The sequence below is a fragment of the Poecile atricapillus genome, chromosome 6 (genome assembly GCF_030490865.1).
Source record: "Poecile atricapillus isolate bPoeAtr1 chromosome 6, bPoeAtr1.hap1, whole genome shotgun sequence".
In the NCBI taxonomy this organism is placed as follows: domain Eukaryota; kingdom Metazoa; phylum Chordata; class Aves; order Passeriformes; family Paridae; genus Poecile; species Poecile atricapillus.
This window is the reverse complement of record NC_081254.1, coordinates 11,754,582-11,774,122: the sequence shown is the minus strand read 5'-3', so window position 1 is coordinate 11,774,122 and position 19,541 is coordinate 11,754,582. Positions and strand designations below refer to the sequence as shown.

The 19,541-nt window shown below is 41.0% G+C and overlaps 1 protein-coding gene and 1 non-coding gene across 2 annotated transcripts; both read left to right on the top strand.

The window, feature by feature from the left end:
• Nucleotides 1-37: 37 nt before the first annotated feature.
• On the top strand, nt 38-17,777 carry LOC131580232 (mitochondrial import inner membrane translocase subunit Tim23). Its single transcript, XM_058841228.1, has 7 exons — nt 38-196; nt 663-721; nt 3,705-3,798; nt 4,035-4,119; nt 6,326-6,384; nt 8,917-9,027; nt 17,178-17,777. The coding sequence occupies exons 1-7, from the start codon at nt 100-102 to the stop codon at nt 17,291-17,293; spliced, it is 621 nt and encodes a 206-aa protein (XP_058697211.1). The 5' UTR covers nt 38-99; the 3' UTR covers nt 17,294-17,777.
• Nucleotides 5,600-5,802, top strand: LOC131580680 (small nucleolar RNA SNORA74). The gene has a single exon (XR_009277933.1). It is a non-coding gene; the product is annotated as a small nucleolar RNA SNORA74 (small nucleolar RNA).
• Nucleotides 17,778-19,541: the final 1,764 nt, after the last annotated feature.

Here is a 19,541-nt window from a genome sequence, read left to right as displayed (position 1 = left end):
CCCGCAAAGCAGCGGGGCCGGGCGGCATTTTGCGGCGCTTTACGGCGGCGCTTTGCGGCAGCCGTTGGTGGTGGCGAGGGCGGCGGGCGCGGGGCCGCCATGGAGGGCGGCGGGAATTCCAAGGGCACCGGGCTCGGCGGCCTCTTCGGCGCCGGCGGGCTCGGGTACTCTCACGCCGACCTGGCCGGGGTGCCGCGTGAGTACTGGGGCGGCCGGCGGGGCCGGCGCAGGGGGCAGTGTCCGCGCACCGGCCGCTGCAGGGCCGGGCGGCCGGGACCGATACCGGTGGCGGTTCCGATCTCGGGAATCACGCGGCCCCTCGGGGCTCCGCCGCCGCCCGGCCGCGGGAAGCCCTTCCCGACCGCCGGCCCCTCCCGAAGGGCTCCGCGCCGAGGCAGGGTGGGCGCGGAGGTGGCAGGCCGCGGCGGGGGCCGCGTGTCGCGCCGGGCGCGGGGAGATCGCGTTCGCCTCATCCCAGCGGCTCCATCCCGCTTCCCGGAGAGGGGGAGCTGCCGACCCCTGCCGGCTTTTCAGGAGTTGGGCAGCCTCACGGCAGAATTTTCGCTGCTGCTACGCACGAGATCTGCCCCTTTTTGCCTTACAGGATGTAAATCGTTACTACGGAAGTTGGTATTGAAGTGTTCTATTTTTTTCCCTTTTAGTAACTGGGATGAGCCCTTTGTCACCGTATTTAAACTTGGACCCCAAGTACCTAGTACAGGTGAGAAGGTGGCTTGTATTTATTGTGTTGAACTCGATTTCAGTGTTTGCATGATCATACGTGAGCACCTCAAACCTCCTGCTGGGCACTGTGCACCGAAGTCTTGAACTGAAGAGCAGTGGAAAGAAACAATTTTTTTCAGTGTTTTCCCTAATATCAGCTCTGTCTTGGAGTACTGTGACATCTAGAAGAAAATGAGCACTGCTAAGGCAGAGGATAGGTAGAGCTGTTGTGTCAATACGAGCCTGCTGCTGTTGGAAAGAGATCTCCCTGCCCTGAGGCAGACAGCCCAACACCACCTCACACAAGTGCTGGCACTGCTCACACCTCCACTGAGCCCTTTCAATCAGTAAGAGCAGCCAAAATCTCTCCCTTCTTTTCATGGATGAGTTTTCTGAACTGAGTTCTATCAGTTTATTGAGGTGTTCAGCCAACCTCCAGACCTGATACCAGGCTTTGCCATCATGGCAGCTGCAAATTTTACATCACTGTCCTCATGTCATTAGCCAACTGAAGGGAGACCATCATGAAGTAAAACTAGTAATTTTATTCTATAAAATAATGTAGCTGTCACTCGTGCATTTCTTAATATTAGTTAATATAAAACGAGGCCATCATAAAAAAAAATTAAATCAAGTAATGTTTTCCTTTTTCATAAATATTAACTGTAGCTGAAAATGTTTAAGTTAATCCAAGTTAGGATGAAAGTCAATGATTTTATTTATTTAGTATATTTCTACATATATGGCTCATATTATCTTAGAACATGAACTTCTATAGAATTAGCACTTAAAGGTCAACAGTTGCATAGTATCTCCTGATTTTTGTGCCTTGTTGCCTGGTACGCTGGGTCACTGTTTCTTTTCTAAGTGGAAGCTCTGCATGCAGTTCAGTGGCCGGGAAGCTGTTGTAGTCCAGATTACAATGTAACATTCCCAGGAGGCTAGAGAACCACAGCTATGCCTCTGGTGGAAGTGGGTTCAGTACTGTGGCTGCTGTTGTTGAGTGGTCAGAAAGAAGCTAAGATTATTTAGACTTTCTCCAAAAACACTCTAAAGTTGTTTTGTTTAGAAAGTTTGTCTGAGAACATGTTGGTGTTAAAAATTGTGTAGCAGGGATTTTGGAACAAAGTGTGTGTGTACTAAGAGATTTTAGAAACAAAAGAGAAGTTTGCTTTAAATGCAAAGGGATTGGCATTTGTGTCATGATACAGTTCTAAAAATACCTATTGATGTAACACTAGAGGCTGCGGTCTTCGTTGTAACATTTCTCTGCCCTTCATGTTTAGCACTAGTGTGTTGAAGTAATAGCAAAGTGCATTGAAATAAAAAAGAATTCAAGTTGCCCATACAAGCAGTGAGGTCTCCTTCCTTAGAGAATCACAAGACGTGGGAATGGCTCTGAGTGCCCAGCACTAACGGACCCTTCTTTTAACAATGGGGATTGCACTGAACAGTCTCCACAGGTTCCTAGGATTCTACATACTGGAGGAAAAAGACATGGCTAGTATTTCAGAATATAAGAAATTATTAGCCTTCAAATTTGGGGTTTCTGTGAAGGTGCATGTGGAGGGAGAGGTGAGAGTCTCCTGGTGTTTAAAGACCGTCTGTTTGTTTTCAGAATGCAGCAGGAACGCCAGCCTTGCTGTTGAGAATCTTACATTTGGTTCATAGTAACAAATCCCATAATAACAAATGGTACACTGGTACTTGTTACTTTAAACCTCACATTTCTGGTTGGTCTATGAATGCAGGCACAGAACAAGATGTTTTCTGCAATGCTGTGTTGCATTGTTGTAAATTGCGTTTATAACAGTACTGTGTTATAAATTTGTCTGTCAGCCTTTGGCAGAAGCCTAGAGGATGGGCTTTTCAGGTTGTCTCTAGAAACTTAGATGTTACATAGGCAAGGATTGCTTCATCTTGACTTTTGGGACAGTAGTGAAAACTTAGAAACTGCTGACTCATGTAAGCACTGAATTATTCCAACTGTAATTACAAAGAAGATAGAAACCATATTATAGGTTAATTTTATTGGTAACACTTCACAATTTTAGGACCTGTTTTTTCTGTATTGCTCTTCGCATTCAGTGTCAGGTCTGGGCCAATAAAACCCCTTAGAATGCATTTCCTTGAGCCTGCAGCTGTTTGAGTCTTTTATCAGTTAAGTAGGGGCGGATAATGCTGTGACTGGAAATTACAGGAGCTTAAAAGAGATCTGCTGCTTTAGCACCTTAACAACAACAGGCATGTTCAGTGTCTCCTACTGAAGAAGTGCCTTGGCACACCTTATCTCTACACATATCCCAGTTTCTCTAGGCCATTTCTCTAGCTTTTTAGACCACTGATTTGCCAGAACAGAAGTGTGTCCTTGTGGGAGAAAGATGGACAAGTAAAAAGTCAACTAACCTCACAAAAGTGATGCCAAATCATCACTAGTTTTCAGTGATTTCCCTGAGTTTTTCACGTCCCTCTTAGTGCACGGAAATACCTCTTTTCATAAAAAGGCAGTTTTTACTTAGTATCAGAGTAGTTGGAAACTTAATTAATGCTCTGTTGTATCAGACTGGGTTGCTCAGTGAGGAAACAGTGCTATGTAATCAGACAACAGGAATGTTTTCGGAAGGCTTGTATTGCCTGCTCCAATATGTAATTAATAATTAAGCAAATAGTCATTGAAAACAAAACCAACCAACAGCCCACACAGTATGAATTCCTTAGCTGACTGATGTAATTTATAAAAAGTTAGCACAGCTAGGGGAAAAAAAAAAGGCACTCAGCCAATTGACCTTTTTACAGTCCTTTTTCATGCTTAATACAGTATACACATAGTACATTCCATCCTTGTACTGCTGTAGGCAAGAATTTTCCAGAAATACTCATCCATCTTTAGTTTACTGCATGGATTAAGGAAAAATGAATATGGCTTACATTTTGAACTAGACTTGGAAAATACAAAAACATTTATTTTTGTTTTCTCCCAGGATACAGATGAGTTTATCTTGCCCACAGGAGCCAACAAAACTCGAGGCAGATTTGAGCTGGCCTTTTTTACCATTGGAGGATGTTGTATGACAGGTAGGTAGTTGTGGTTTTCACTTTTCCCCGTGTCCAGCTGTCCAGGTAACACCTATGTACTGCAGTGATTGATGAGATTGTAAATGTCTTCCTCTGCAAGACATTGTCTGTTCTAGTCTTAAATAAAGAGATATTTGGTTTTAGTTTATACACTAAATTCTATTCTCAGTATTTACTTCTAGTATTGTTTATTTTTTTTCTTCTTAAAAAGTAATAACTGATGTTATTCCATCTAGGAGCAGCATTTGGTGCACTGAATGGTTTAAGACTTGGCTTGAAGGAGACACAGAATATGGCATGGTCAAAACCTAGAAACGTACAGTAAGTGTTTCATGTAAAAAAATGTACTTCTTAGTGACAAGAGTTTTTTCTTCCAGTTTATGCAAGGTTAGATCTGATTATACTGAAAAAATAAATGTTTTGGGGTTGTTTTTTTCTTTAGTGGGGACAAATGGGAGTCAGTATTTGTCTTGATCAAGTTATTACATGTTTTTACAGGGATGTTCAGTTCAATATTTTTGCTTTTTACTTAGTCACAATTTGCGTGTCCTGTGACTTAACTTATATATTTGAAAAATAATTACTACTTTGATGTTCACTAAAAACCTACTTCAAAGTCAAAGCAATGCTTTTCTATGTAGAAATATTCCCAGAAGCAGCAGTGTTTACTTTGAGCTATTTTTTGCTGTAATTTATCTGAGCACGAGTCTCTCTTCTTTCCCAAGCTTTTCACAACCAGGAAAAGTTTCAAATGCAGAGCTGACCCTGCCTGGATTAGGATTAGGGATGACATTGGTGCATGCTGCTGAGCAGGCATTGCAGGGGGGAGCTGTTCTGGGTTTTGGCATCTGTGAGCACCCGTGACATTGCCATGTTTTTGCCTTACCTGATTTAAAACCAGCATTTGAAAGAACGTAGCAAAGACAGGAACATTTGTTTCAACAGGATGCCTCTTCTTAAAATAATGGTAGCTTAGACATAGCTATAGGAAAACCTAAGTGAAAGAGTCATTGGAAACCAGAAAAAACATGGGAAATTTTCACTCCCAGAATGCTTTGGATCAAAGGAACTTTAGAAGAGGAATTTCATATTTCCTGGTACAGTTTATATTGGCTCTGCTCCTTTTAAAATTGTTTCTATATTCATCCCCTTCTTTACTAAAATATTCAGCACTATAGTTACGACTTTCATAATGCTCTAGATGAACATAATTGTATTTTAGGGTTTGGAATGAGCAGAGTTGGACAAAGCCATGATAATCACAAATTTTGGCAAGTCAAGCCCAGGAGGTGGCAGTCAGTGCACACGCTGCTCTTATCCTGGCTCTGCAAGGCAAAGGTCTGCTAAAGGTCATCACCTTCCATTAGTGCATTAAGTTCTGTTTTTCCCTCATCAGGTGCAGAGAACAGACTTGATTAGCTAGATTTCCTCCAAATTTATCCCTAATGTACACAGATTTCTTTCTTAATGAATTTTAATTTTGCTGTTATTCACTTGTTATCAAATACCTCACCATACCATGGTTGTTAGAATTACTGATTCTCTAATCAATTTACAATTAATATAAAGTTAAAATGTAGGAATTGTAATTAAGGAGAGATTATCAATACCCTAGCCTTTTAAATTTTTTTTTCCTCTTGTTTCAAAATGAAATGTTCCATTATTGTTTACTTCATTGCCTAACTATATTCAGTAATGATCTGTGTCCTAATGAAAATTATAAAAAAGGAAAAACAATAGAAAGTTAAATCAGAAGGAACATAAAGCAATGAAAGTGTCAGACATTAAATGCTGTTCCAGTTCCAGTGGTAGTCAGCTGTCCAGAGCGATACTGTGCCTGTGATAGTGTTACACTGCTGGGAGATAAAGATCAGTCATTTCTTCTGGCTGCTGTTGTCACCGTTCTGGAGACAGCTGGTGGCAGCAAGAAGTGGCACTGTGCTTCCCTGAGAGTGCACTAAAGGTTCTCTTTTCCTCTTTAGTGCTAGTCTGGAAGCCTACACACAGACCATACACACAGACACGCCTCTTGGCCTTTTGCTGGGTGCTGGGTGCACAGATGGGATTCTAAGGCACTGTCTCTTTCCTTCCTGACTTGCTCAGTCCAGACTTTCTTTATTGCCCCCACCATTTGCTCAGGCATCCCCACGCTCCCTGACACATGGTCCATGTAGAGGAGCACTGAGGCTTTCTTGGAGACCTTTGACCCAGCTAAGTGTGCATAAGTGTATCCCTTATTCCAGGAGCTGTATGTAGTCACCATGAAAGGAAGGAAAACTCAGCTTAGAAAGTCATTTGAAGGGAAGAGATTTGAGTCTTGGGGAGGGTCAAGTTTGCCTTGAAAAGAGAGAAAGATTTTCTTAAGACTTGACAGGACTGAATATTGCTTTCAGAAGCTTTTAATTCATCACTGCAGTTTTATTAACTACATGTATAATGTAAACACACAAGCCCTACTGTCATAAACACTGCCTTGATGTAAACACAGCGTGCTGAAGGTTTTCATACCTCTTTAACTCCTTTATAGAATTCTAAATATGGTGACAAGGCAAGGAGCGTTATGGGCTAACACTCTGGGATCACTGGGTAAGTAAAGTCATTCCTTCACAGGGAAAGCAATTTAAAGATGTAATTGTTGGGAAAGTGTATTGTGTATTATCTCAGTAAGAGTATTCTCTAAATTTTCATTATTAAATCCATCAGGAAAAAGAGCAGGTTTTTTTCTTTGGGGGCTTGAGGGTATTTCAGTAGACATGAAAAAAGAAATGAAAGGCTAAAATAGGATTTGCAGCCAAAAGCTTTTAATTAAAACCCCAATTTTTTACGATATTATAAACAAACTCTAGTCATAAGAGAAATAATTAGAAATTACAGATAATGTTTGATTGTTAATAATTTCCAGTTGAATTACAACTTACAGCAAAAAATGTAATTTGATATTTCTGAAATAACTTCAATAACCTACATTGAAACTCTGTGGTCATATGATCAACTGCCCAATGTTTCTTTCCTGTTAGAGTCAACAAAATGTTTATGTGAAGAAGAAATGTGATACTCAGTACAAAGATTTATCCTTTAAATGATGTTACATTAGCTAGAAAAATCATATATGATACCACTGACTCTAAACCTAAATGTTGCTTATAACTAATGTGGGTTTGAAAAAAATAGAAAAGAAAATGACCAATGGCCTGATGTAAGAGAAAAAAACTTCTATAAACTGAAGTTTAGGTGGGAGGGGGCTGTGAAGTAAAATCACATCAGTTGCCTCAGAAAAATGAGATTATTTCATAAAAGTCAGTGAAATAATTAATGCCCTAGAAACTACAATATTTTTTTACTTCCCCCCAGTCTTCCACAATCTTAAAAAATGAAAACTGAGGTAGTAACTTTTAAAGGAGAAATCGAAAATTGATTAAATTATTTTGAAGAAAAATAATAATGGAGCTTGTTGTCCTGCAAAGTTGTAGTAGAAGTTAGCAATACTTAAATCATGTTATAACCCAGTCTACATCTGTTTGACTTTTGAGAAATGCATCAAAGCATAGGCTGAGTTGCATCTATGACATTTTATTTCAATCTTATTTTTGAGGAGCAGATTAGCTGACATTTAATTTAGGCATTAGCTTTTGGGGCATAGTATAGATGGTTAGAGGTTAGGCATGGTTAGAGATAGGATTTTGAGCTACAGCAAAAAAGCCACTTTTTCTGTAAGAAATGTGTGTTGCCTGCTGAGTTTTATTGGGCCATTTTTTGTTTGGATTTTTTTCTCTTTTTTTGGTACAAGTCTAATAAAAACATGTCTGAGAACTGAGATGCAGGCACACTGCAGTTCAAGGTTTAAGTGACACATTAACAGGTTTTTTCAGCTGTGTTTGAAGAAAGATTACTCAAGAAAATGTTTGTGCATTCCACTAACAAATTGCTATTTTTCTTACAAAATACGGCCTCCAAAATCACAGAGTTAAGCAGAACTTTATATTTGGGATTCTGGTAGACTTCTGTCTTGTCCTAGCTCCCAGAGAAATTCCTTTCAAGGAGCTCAATTATTTTTGCATCTTACTTCACCTTGTGCAGCCTTTCTGTACCTCAGAGATTATTTTTGTCACTACTGACAATGTTTGGCATTCTGTTCCTGAACAGAGGCAACAGATGTGGAACTGTTTTAAAAAAATTATGTTTTGTTTTCCTTCCCTCATTGTTAATCTACTTGCTGCTAAGACAAAAATACCCTTGCCTGTGCTGAATGGAGAGCAATGCTGCTGTTAACTCATTGACTTCATTATGGTTGCTTATGAAGAATTTACTTCCTTTTAGCAGAAGGAAAGATTTCAAATGCTTGGAGAAAAGAATTAAATGGCATTACCTGTATCACTTCAAAATGATGACATACTCTACTGTTCTTTGCCAGCATGAAATATGAATGAGGGGTGAAGATGGGGGACCTTTTCCTTTCATCAGAATTCATAAATGACAAATACATCCATGCTAGAAAGCCCATGGACTCTTTCTAGTCCTTTCCAGGACAGTCCCTAAAGTTATCCCAAAGCAAAAGGCCCTCTGGGGATAAAGATTTCATGCACAAGCAGAGGTGAAATGGCTGCAAATGTCAAATCCCAAGCATTCTAATAGTCATTTTTAAAAGAAACATTGTCCATTGTACTCCAGCTCTTGGTAGTATTATCTGAATGCTGTACTTAACTCAAATTTCATCACTATCACACAGGACAGCAATTTTCTCTACCTAGAAAGTGATGGGTTTGGTTTCATGTCATCTGCAGAAGACAGTATCAAACTAGCAGTTCAAATTTAAACCCTGAATTTTCATACAAATTCGAACTAGCAAAATAGGCTAAAACTTTAGTCAGTGCTTTATAGCACATGCCATGAAGAATGCTACTTTATAACCAAATTATAGCTCAAGCAAAAAGAAATAGCTATATAGAAAGAGATGTGGAAAAGAAACACCAATGATGGGATTTTGCGGAGGATTCCCTTCAAATAAGCAGCAAATCTGTTCTTCAGAAGCATTGTCTAAATATCTGCACCAAGCCTGGATTCCAAGCCTTGGGCCTCAGACCATGGAAGGTTTTTTAATCTTTTTTTTCCCCCCCTCAGCTCTGCTTTACAGTGCATTTGGAGTCATCATTGAAAAAACACGAGGTGCAGAAGATGACCTGAACACCATAGCTGCTGGAACCTTGACAGGAATGCTATACAAAAGCACTGGTACAGTAGCAAAATATTTCTCCTTTTTCTTCTCTTGTGCTTATCTTAGTTATTAGGATTCTCATTACTTTTACTAAATACTGTCCTGCTCTGAAAATTGACAGTGTAAAAATGGCTATTAACCCAATGTCCCCTAATTCACGTTTTTCATCCAACTAAGGCTACTTAAGGAAAACTTGCACTAAAAAAAAGTCCAGCTGAACTAAATTTGAGTATTTGAAACTGCACAGGACTAACAGTAACCATGAGAGCCAAATTATGACTGTTGTACATATATACTGAAGAAAAAGTCATTTATTTCCTCAGATATATGGTGAGGTTGTATAAAATACACACCTACCTCATTCCTAGCCATGTTTTCAGCAATAGCAGGAATAAAAGTAATTGTTCCTCAAGTCCATGAGTGGGTGCAGGCAAATGGGAATTACCTTCCAAAGTGAATGGGGACAGGGAAGGAAAACACAGAACACAGAGCTTGATTGCATGAAGATGAAACCTTCTACAAGTGATCCTTGTGATAGTAATGCACATGATAGTGGTACCTGGAGCTGCAAAAACCCTACACACAGAGAAACTGATGTATTTATGAAATTATTACTAAGGTGTTCATGAAACTGTTGTCTTGTGGTAGGATTCTAGTCTTTGCATAGCAGTCAAAACCAATAAACAAGGTTATTTGAGAACAGCATAGATTTAAGGTGAGTTTACTGATACAAACTGAATTGTTTGCAGGAGAGAGAGTCTGAGCTTCATCAGCAAAATGGCTGTCAACACATGTTCCAAGCTTAACAAGTGGAGGTGTCGTCTGTTTTAGAGGATTGCTGGGTAGCACAGGTTGACATTGGCACACGGAAAAAAGTTTTATGTTTAAAGTAACTTAGTAAATGTTTGTCTGGATGACTCACATGCATTTTATGAAGGAGATAATGCAAGAATTAACCTATGCACTTTTGCATATCTAACTGAGCCACAGTGTCAGTGTTCCTGAAGGCCTGCTTCATGTATGGGGCTAAACAGTTTGAGTAACTATTTTCCTGATGGCTTAATCTACCTGAAGCCAAAAATAATTGGCTGGAGCAGCCATCATAAATATGAGACTCTTAATTTTGCAAGGGCACAGAGCTCTCCTGTAATCCATTTCTTCCTAGGAATTTCATGAGTGATATGACAGATTACCAAGAACAGCCAGAAAGGGTAGCATATAGAAGCCTAATATTTTCTGTAGGAGTTCATTAACAAGGAGAACTGTCATCTAATACTCCAGCAGAAGCATCCCCCTTACCTTTCTGAACTATAGAGCTGGCATTATGTGCAATCTTTTTTTGACACAGTGCAACCATGGATAACTACTCCAGTCACATGCACAGTCATCTGACAGCACTAAGGTTTTTATTACCAGAGCACAGTGGGACATTTGTTTTGTAACACAAGATCTACAGAGCTAGTGGCAGCCCTGATAAAAGCAAATTAAATCAGTAAATCTCTATTCATTACAGTATTGTATTTCAAGTGTGTGTTGGGCATATGAACCATAGTGCAGAGAAACTGCTGCCTCTCCTGTCACCTTATGCCAGAGCACCCTTTCTTCTTCTGTATGGTCAAAGTTCTGCCTTTACACTGCATCAGTGTATCTATTTACCTTAAAACCTTGAATATTTAAACCATGCAAAAGATCAGCACACATCTGACATATCAAGACTGTAATAATCACCTGTGTTATATGGAATGCCATGACATGTTGGCATTAAGAAAATGTAAAAGCTTGTCAAGGACACTGAGTTATAAATCTCCATATTTTAGTGTCAGCTGGAAGCTCACACAAACATGCCATTGCAAATCAAGGCTGCTCTGTAGTCCACAAGGGGTGGATACAGAGTTGCAGGCAGTGCTGTTGAAACACACAAATTTCCCACTTCCATCATTCCTGTTTTGTAAAGAGCTCAGGAACATACTTAGGAAGAAATGGGATAATGTATGGCAGGTCTTTTATAACTTCATGCTTAACCATAGCACTGATGGAGGAATCACATCAGCAGCCCTGATGCACTGCAAAACACTCCTGTGTACACTGCAAAACCTAGATTGAATTTCTGAAACCAGCGATTAAACATCTGATGAGTGGACAGGAAAAAAATGTAGTGGGAAGACTTTTTTAAGGTTGAGATTTGTTGCCCCAAACTGGTCCCAGTTTTCACAATTTGTCCTTGTAGAAGTGTTAATCATTACCAAAATGGCAGCAGTCAAACAGAACATGCACGTTCTAAAGCCATTGATTGTGAGCAGTTTTGTGTAAAGCTACTTGACACAGCTTGTGTGGGAGAAGATAAGAGAGGATTGAAAGCTCTGCAAGGGAGGACAGTGGCAATTCAGCCCCCTCCCTGTGTTCACTGGCAGTGCCATCACTCATTGAAACTTGCCGTTGAAGTGACTGAAGCAGTTCAGTCCCCATTAAAAGCAGGTGATGGCTGGGCTCCATCTCAGCAGTACTGCATGGCTTAGGTCAAAAAACACCTATTGAGTGGGAATGGAAAACTGATGTGACGAGTTTTGAAGCAACTTCTTGATTCATCTGACCAAAGTGATCTCCAGCTTTCACATTTATTTCTATTTAAGTTTAATGCCACAGTTACTGACTAGATTTTAGCCCAAATGCAGAAATAAAAGTACATATTAATTTGTTATACCAGTCTTACAACTTCATGGGAGCAATTTTGTGAGCTCACCACTTGACTTCCACGCAGAACATTCAGTTTGGGTAACAGTTAGAAAAAAACCCTTGGGATTCCTCTGCCAGTGGCATATGGAATAGAAATGCTACAGCAACTCGGTTAATTTGAGTTTTGCTAAAAGGGAGTCTGATATCGTAAGTCCACAAGGATGACTTTTCCATTTAATAAGATACTATTCTTCTTCAATTTTAAGCAAAGGCAGAAATTAGTATCTGTTATGCCATGTTTCTTCTGATAAATGTTACAAAAGACAGACATATCTTAAAACAAGTATTTAGCCTCCTTGCATGTGTTTCCAACCTCTTTTTTAAACTAACCATTTTTATTTGGTTTTCTTATAATTGTATTAGTCATGAAAGTGACACAAAAAAATACCAAACAGAAATGATTGTCACTGTGCACGATGTCGCTGTTTTACCCTCCCACCCTGAAAATGTGTGGTTCCAGTTGTCACAAAGGTGCAACTGCCTGAGGCTCCTACAAGCACGCAGGATTGATCACTCAGAAAAAGATACTGAGCTAGGTGGGACTTTGGCCTGACCCAGTGTGACAGCAATTAATTTCTCACTGGAATTCCTGATGGACTTCAGTAAGCAAAAAAGTTAACCAACCTTTACCTCTTCTCTGAAGTAGATCTCCACAGACTGCAGATATTCTTTTTCTTGGATAATTTTTTTCCTCTCTAGGGATAACAGCAACAAAAGTAAACTAATTCTGTGGACAAACAAAATTCCTTTGTTTACTTTTGTGCAGTAGGAACCCAATCCTAGGTACAGCATCTCATGCCTTTGAACAATAGACATGATAAAATTTGGTACAGAAAATGGTGTGTGTCTGAAAATTTACATGCTAGCAGTAGATGAATGTCATTTTAAGAGCTCAGAATACAACCCTGCAAAGTCAATGTGTTATGAATTAGGAAAGGCTAAATGTTTTATTGCCAGCAGTAAAATCTGGCTGGAGCTAAAGATCGGTTTTGTGACATCCAGTGGGTACTTCAGAGCAGATATGTTACCTGACAGCTTCTAGAGCTGTAAAAAGCCTGTTCTCTGAGCCCAACCCATGTTTTTCTTTAGGCCAGATAGGGCTGTTTCCTTGCTCCTTTTGGCTGGAGAGGGGGAGAGAAAAGCTTTTGGGGGAGGGCTGTAGGTACAGGCCTGGGATATCCTACTTTTCTGCAGTATTTAGAAAAAACTGAAGACCTTGCTTGTCATCACTTAAGTTTATGGCTGGCATTTTGGAAATTTAAGAACTCCTTTTCACATAACAAGTCTATAGGATTATCAATCAAGTGATGTTTAGAGAAAGGATTTTATTTTTTTTAATCTGAAATACGGAAGAGATAAGGACAATGTACAAGCAGCACTACAGGTAACAGCTTGTTGAGGCTTTCTTTGTTACTTGAGGACTGATGTCTGAGAGTATGTGTGGCCACTGAGCGCTAGCTCTGCTGGGCAGGAGCAGAGAACTCAGAGCTGCAGGGGTTTGCAGGTGCCATTTACAGTAGCTGAAGTAGCCTGTCAGGTGCTGCTGCTTTCACTCAGCGAGAAGACAGCAAATTTTAATCATGTTTGCAAAGTAACTTCAACAGCTCTAGTATTTCCAAACCAGTAAATTAAATTGTAGATTCCTACTGTTTTTTCTAATTTAGCCTTCATACCACAGTAACTGCAGGAAATGTTCCCTTTTAAGCTTTGTTGTTTCTGTATTCTAAGCACAATACTGCCTTAGCTGCAGCTATATGAAAAAGGAAGATGCTTTTCTGGAATATATCTTGCTTCCAAATAGAAGTTTATCCGTTTCCTCAGTAATTTATGTATCCACAGACTTCCCCACTGCTTAAAAGATTTCATGAAATGAACCCCATGGAGCAGCAAGAGGAAACTCTTGATATTTTCTAATGACATCAGGCCACCCACAGATGTTCAAACAAATGACTGCTTGATGGTTCAGATGGTCTGATTACTGAGCTTGAATATGGAGCAAAACTGAGATTGCTTTGTATACTTGAGTCCTTTAAACCATTTTAAAGTATTCTTGTTCCTGAAGGCCCAGAAGGAAGAGAAGCTGTTTTCTTTCAGAGTATCCAAGAGAGATTGGAGGGCAGAAAACTAATTGCAATTTAAAGATTATTCTTCTTTTGTTTGGCATAAGTATGTGGGTCTGAGGTTTTGGTGAAGGTATTTGTAATGTTTGCTGCTGGATGGTTCTTGCTTTAAACATTCCAGGAACTATCCCAGGACATTGGAGTAACAATCTGAAAATAGGGACCCTAAGGTTCTAAATGGAAGATTCTGCCCTCACAGTTTTACCTGCGGGATAAATGCAGCTCAGTGTTAGGAGTGGCTCCTGCCATGCTGGAATTCAGAGTTGTGGGAATGCTGTGAGCTGTGGCACAGTGCACTGGGATGCTGAGCTGTGCCACAGCACAGTGGAAGCTGGGACCTATTGAAAGGCATAGAGGAGGGACAACACTTGGTGGTGAAAGGGTGCAGCAGCTGAAGCCAGAGAACTAACTTCCCCTTTAGAGAGCATCAGATCTATCTTTGGAAACCCACAGCAGTTCTCAACTCTTGTGCAAGGTGCCTGATCTCAAAATACCTGCTTCCAGAAGTGTCTGTCAGCTGGAACCTTTATCTTACTGGGACATGCAAGATTAGGGGCTCATGGCCATGTCTCAGCAGGCCTTGTCAGGGCAGACTTGGTATCAAAGGCTTGCAGAGAGTGATTGCAGAGGAGGGGTGGGAACATGTTCTATCATGCAAACACAGCTGGGATGGGAGTGGAGAATTTATTTTTTATTTTTGTTAACAAGTCAATTTTCTCTGAGGCCCTAAGATTTTCTGCCCAGCGACGGGGCTGCATTCTAAAGTGCATTACTGTTTGTAGTCTTCCACAGACCTGGACACACTTACTCAAACACAAATCTGACCAGTTAGGGAAAAGAAAGTTTTCTTTCCTTTTTTTTTCTTTTTTGTAATTGCTTTCAGTAGTTCAGAAACCAGGAGCAAGTGCTACAAAAAAAAAAAAAAAAAACACAAAAACAAAAAACACCCCAACAAAACACCCCCAATGTAGCAGAAACATTGTATGAAACACTGGTCAAGAAACACTTCTTGCATGTTTTCTTGGACGTCTTCTCTCTCAGTCATGCACCTGTACCAACTGCACAAGTTTAGTACCCTGTTCATTAAACATCTCCAGAAATGTCCCTAAGTTGTCTGCAGGCCTAGAGATGGCTTTAAGCCCTGTGGTTGACTTTTGCCAGGGGGGGTCAGAGCTGCCATCCTTACCTGACTGGGTCAGCACATGAGAACGCCAATATCTATTGTGGTAGGAGCAGCACATCTAAAATCCTCATACATGGATGCTAGAATAGAGCTTGGCAATCCTAATGAAAGATGACACCTTTCTTCTACAGCCCTGACTTCACAGAATCTGGACCCAGGCTTGATCGTCCTTCAACTACATGTTCTTGCATAGGAAGAATAGGATTTTAAGGGGAAATGAGAGGAATTGAACCTGGGGGGTGAGGAAAGAGCCTCACAGTTCCATAGTGCATTGCATTCTGTGGGGATGTTCTGAATTTCCTCGTACACCTGATGGTCATGAGCCCCCTTTGGGGGTCCCTGCTGTGATCTCTTGAATCCTGATAGGAACAGGAGAGAGTTGGGCTCTAATGTTTTATTCATTTACCTCAGCAGGAATGAAGAGTCAGTATTTTACAGATTATCTCAAATACTTGTTTTGTACAAAGTGTCCTTTAAATTTCAACTCTGGCTTTTTGCCAGACACTGCTTGCACATGGTTAGTTTTGTGTACCCAGCTGCAAGCCCTTCATGTTAAAAGCTTTTTGTGCAACAAATTCAGGATCAATTATCAAACACAGACGTCTGCATTCGCTTTCCTAAATGCTGATTTAGGCACATAGATCATATTCAGTAGGGCTTTTCTTAGAGCTGTGAAATTCTCAATAGCTACAGCAGTGAACTCAGCCTTACAGCCTAAAAACCTCTCAAATTGTCACAGCTGGTCTGTCAATTAAATTTTTAGAAACTATGGCTAGACATGGCTTCTAATACCAAGTCCCATTTCTTGTTTTCATTGCATGCCTGGGCAGAACAGGGGGGTTCTGCACAACTCCAGTGAAACCCATTTAACCTTACAGCACAGTTAACAGTGTCAGTCTAGCTGATGCCAACAGCTTCTTGCCTCACTAAAAGCCTAAAGGCAATTCTGTGAGACAGCTTTATGACCCATAATGGAAAGAAAAAAAAACAAATACAGTCTCTCTGATTACTGAGATATATTTGTTTTCAAGTTTGAGAAACCTGAACTGCACTGCCAGTTTCTCCAATAATGAAAGCAGGGCTTTTTATCTTGCTAGCAGAAACTGGCCTTGTTCTATACACTGTACACATTATCTAGCTTGGTTCAGCTGCAATGATAAACATTGCAGAATCAAACTCACTGAAATTTTCCTAGCATTGAGGGTCAAATACGCAGGTGTTCTGTGCATTTACAGTGCATTTTGGGAGCTCTGTCAAAGCACAGAAGTGTTTTGCTGTTTAGTAAAAGCAACAGAAGTCTCTACTTGTGCCCCTGTGCATCCCAGTCCTTATGTGGATGGAGTGGAGGTAGAATGCTGCCTGACTCCCAGCTCCAGCCAGGTGCACTACCTGCAGGCAGTAGCCAAACTTGTCCTGTATTTCTTAAGGTGCTCACCAGTACCTTAAGATTTCCTGTGTGACTCTATTTTTACAATTGCAAGGTGATAATTCTGATTATTAATAAAAGAATAAAGAAAGCTGTTCAATATACAACACAGTAAATACCTGCCAGTTAACCCTTTTCATCTACTTCCTATTTTTTAATCAAAAAGTTTTAAAATTCCAAAGACACAAAAGCACTTATAGGTTTTGTATGATGGCCCTAATGAATCTCTGGAGCCCAATGTCATGTCCCTATCAGCTGCTGTTTTGTTCACTTATTTGCCTCCTGCCCAGAGCTAATTACCATAACTGAAAACCTGGAGGCAATCTTGTAAGAGGAGGAGAGTGTGTCCAACTGTAAAAAGAAATGTAATAAGGACAGAGAGAATGGATTAAGTAGGACTTGGGAAAAGCCACCTTGGCTTCCAGTGCTCCGTAATGGTTCCCTGAAGCAGTAGTGCTAACACAATTTGAGAGGAAGTCATTCCAGCAGAATTAGTGTCAGGATCAGGAGTGAGTGACCATGAGCCTGGCAGCAGGTGTGAGAGGAAGGTAGAAAAAGCACAGGGACTCTTTCTGGAGAGTTAACTCAAGAAAGAACTGTCCATTAAGATGCCTCTGGATCTAAACAGCTTCTTGGAAGTTGCTGCTCACTGACCATTTCCTGGAAGTAACACTAATGAGCTGCAATGTGTTTTGTTTTTCCCAGGTGGAGTGCGCGGGATAGCACGAGGTGGGATCGCAGGCCTGACGCTGACCGGCCTCTACGCCCTGTACAACAACTGGGAGCACATGAAGGGCTCCCTAGCCCGGCAGTCCCTGTGAGCAGGGCAGAGGACACGCTTGCTTAGTCACCAATCAAATCAGTTGTGAGATCTATCTGGTGCCCCTTGCTATTTTATTTACAATTAGTGTGAAACTGATGGAAGCTGTGCTGGAAGGAACGTCTTGACACCGTGTGGCTGGACTGGCCCTTCCTGCCAGCCAGTTGCTGGACAGGCAACAGTATTTGTTGGACATGCAAGTGAACAGAGTGGCCATGGCCACCGAGACAGTCTCCCTGCCACGCTCCCCAAGCAGCCCTGGCCAGAGCTGCCAGGCGTGCTGGGTCCCCATAGCTGCTCCTGCTCGCTGCCAGGTTTGTTGGGTGCCTGTAAGGTCTGTCCACAGAGCATTCCCAGCACCTCACTGGCCAGGCCAGCAGCACAGCCCCAGTAGCCATGGCACAGGCAGGGCTTGCTATTCTGACAGCACAAGGCAAGCTAGCACAAGGGACATCATCAGAATAAAAAGGGTGGTACTTACTCAATACCATTTCTATCCTTTGCTCTTCCTGCTACAAAAGTGTGCTGCATCCAGTGACCTATTTATGGATTCATTTTAAAGGACCAGTGTGGTGAAATCCTGGGGGAATTGGTGGGTGAGGGGAAGTGGACAAGCAGTGTGATCATCTCTTGATGGGTGGTTATGGTAAGGCACAGCAGGGCTTGACTTCACTCCCTTATTTGCTCTAACAAGTAAGGACCTGGTTGTTTATGGATGAAATACAGTTGCTGTTGCAGAACAGCTGCCAGTTGATTACTAAAACATTTGGGTGCTCCAATATCTGAGAACTCATTTAGCCAACAATTATAAAGCAAACAGTATGAAGACTGCACTCATTACCTATTACAGAAGTTTTAATTGGCAAGAAAGTTTTTGCCTAAAGTGCCATTCATAGGTTATTGGTGGAATAAAGACTGTGATGAACCTACACGTTCTCCAGTGTTAAAATTAAACCATGTACCAAGCATCATTTGCAGATAAACTAAACAGTAAGTTGGGAATTAGTTCAGCAATTAGAGTTACTGTATAACAGCTCATTCTTTCCACATTTAAATAATTAAACAGGTGAATTATTAAAGGAAGACAGGGAAGGCAGAGCTAGGGAAAACCAGGAAACTAACTGGTCAGAAAACAACTTAAAGCAAACCAAGTTTTTACATTTGAGTTTTTGCTACTGAAATGGCTCTTAATAATTACATTGCATACACCAAAATAACAAAAAGCAGTAAAGGGAAGGCAGTAGCTCTTACCTTCCCCCAAGAAGTACCACTTTGCTAAGAAGCCTCATTGGCAGCAAATAACCACTGAGACCAGCTTTTAATAGAGCAAGTCTCCAGCTAACGAGCCCTCATGGGTGAACTCAATCAGCTTTGCTTGGATACCAGGTCAAATTAGATGCTTTATGCCAGCACTTAAAGTAGGATAAAGGAAGCAGGCCTTTTCTCACCCCCTGTGTCAACACTTTTTTGTTAAGCCTTATTTTCCACAGTTCCATAGTGCTCTGCATGTTACTGTTGTGGTGTGAGAGCTGGACTTCCTAGCATGCATTTTTTGAGGGCTGTACCACCAAAGAAACTGTCCCCCACTTGTAGGCTGCAGAGGGGTAACTTGGGCTTCATCTGCACAATGCTGTCACATGGGACATCAGAAAAACACATGCACTTTATCCTGAGCTTTTTCTCTCCCCGCTGGCATCAGTGAGTTCCTCCCCTGCATGTTTCCTGGTCACCATTGGTTAGACTTGTGTTCCTGTACTCGTGCTGGATGAAGGATTGAGAGCTGCTTTGGGGCTTGATGAGGGGCAAAGGTGGCTTTTTAAATGCCAGGAACTGCAATATATCTTAGGTTTTCTAAAGACTTTTTCAGGACTAAAATGTGACCCAGGAGCTGTCTGCCCTAATTGAAGTGGGTAAACCATGAAGTTTAACAAGTATTTCCTTCTTCAGGTGCACTGGAGATAACACAGAAGCCTTTTCAAATTCATAGTTAGCACAACCTTAAGGCTTGGCTGACTCTTGAACAACTTAGCATGTTATCTGTTCTGCAGTGCACCCAGATTTCCTGGAACTGCTCGCTTCAAGGGCAGAGCTGAGAGCATTTTTCTGAAATAGCTGAGTTAGAGCTGTTAAAAGCTTTTGTTTATAATCTGTTTGTATATCGAGTAATCTGTAGCTTGAGCTATGAAACACAACCAGCACAGAGGCAGCAGTGAGGGAGGTGAATTTGTAAGATACAATACAGAGAATGT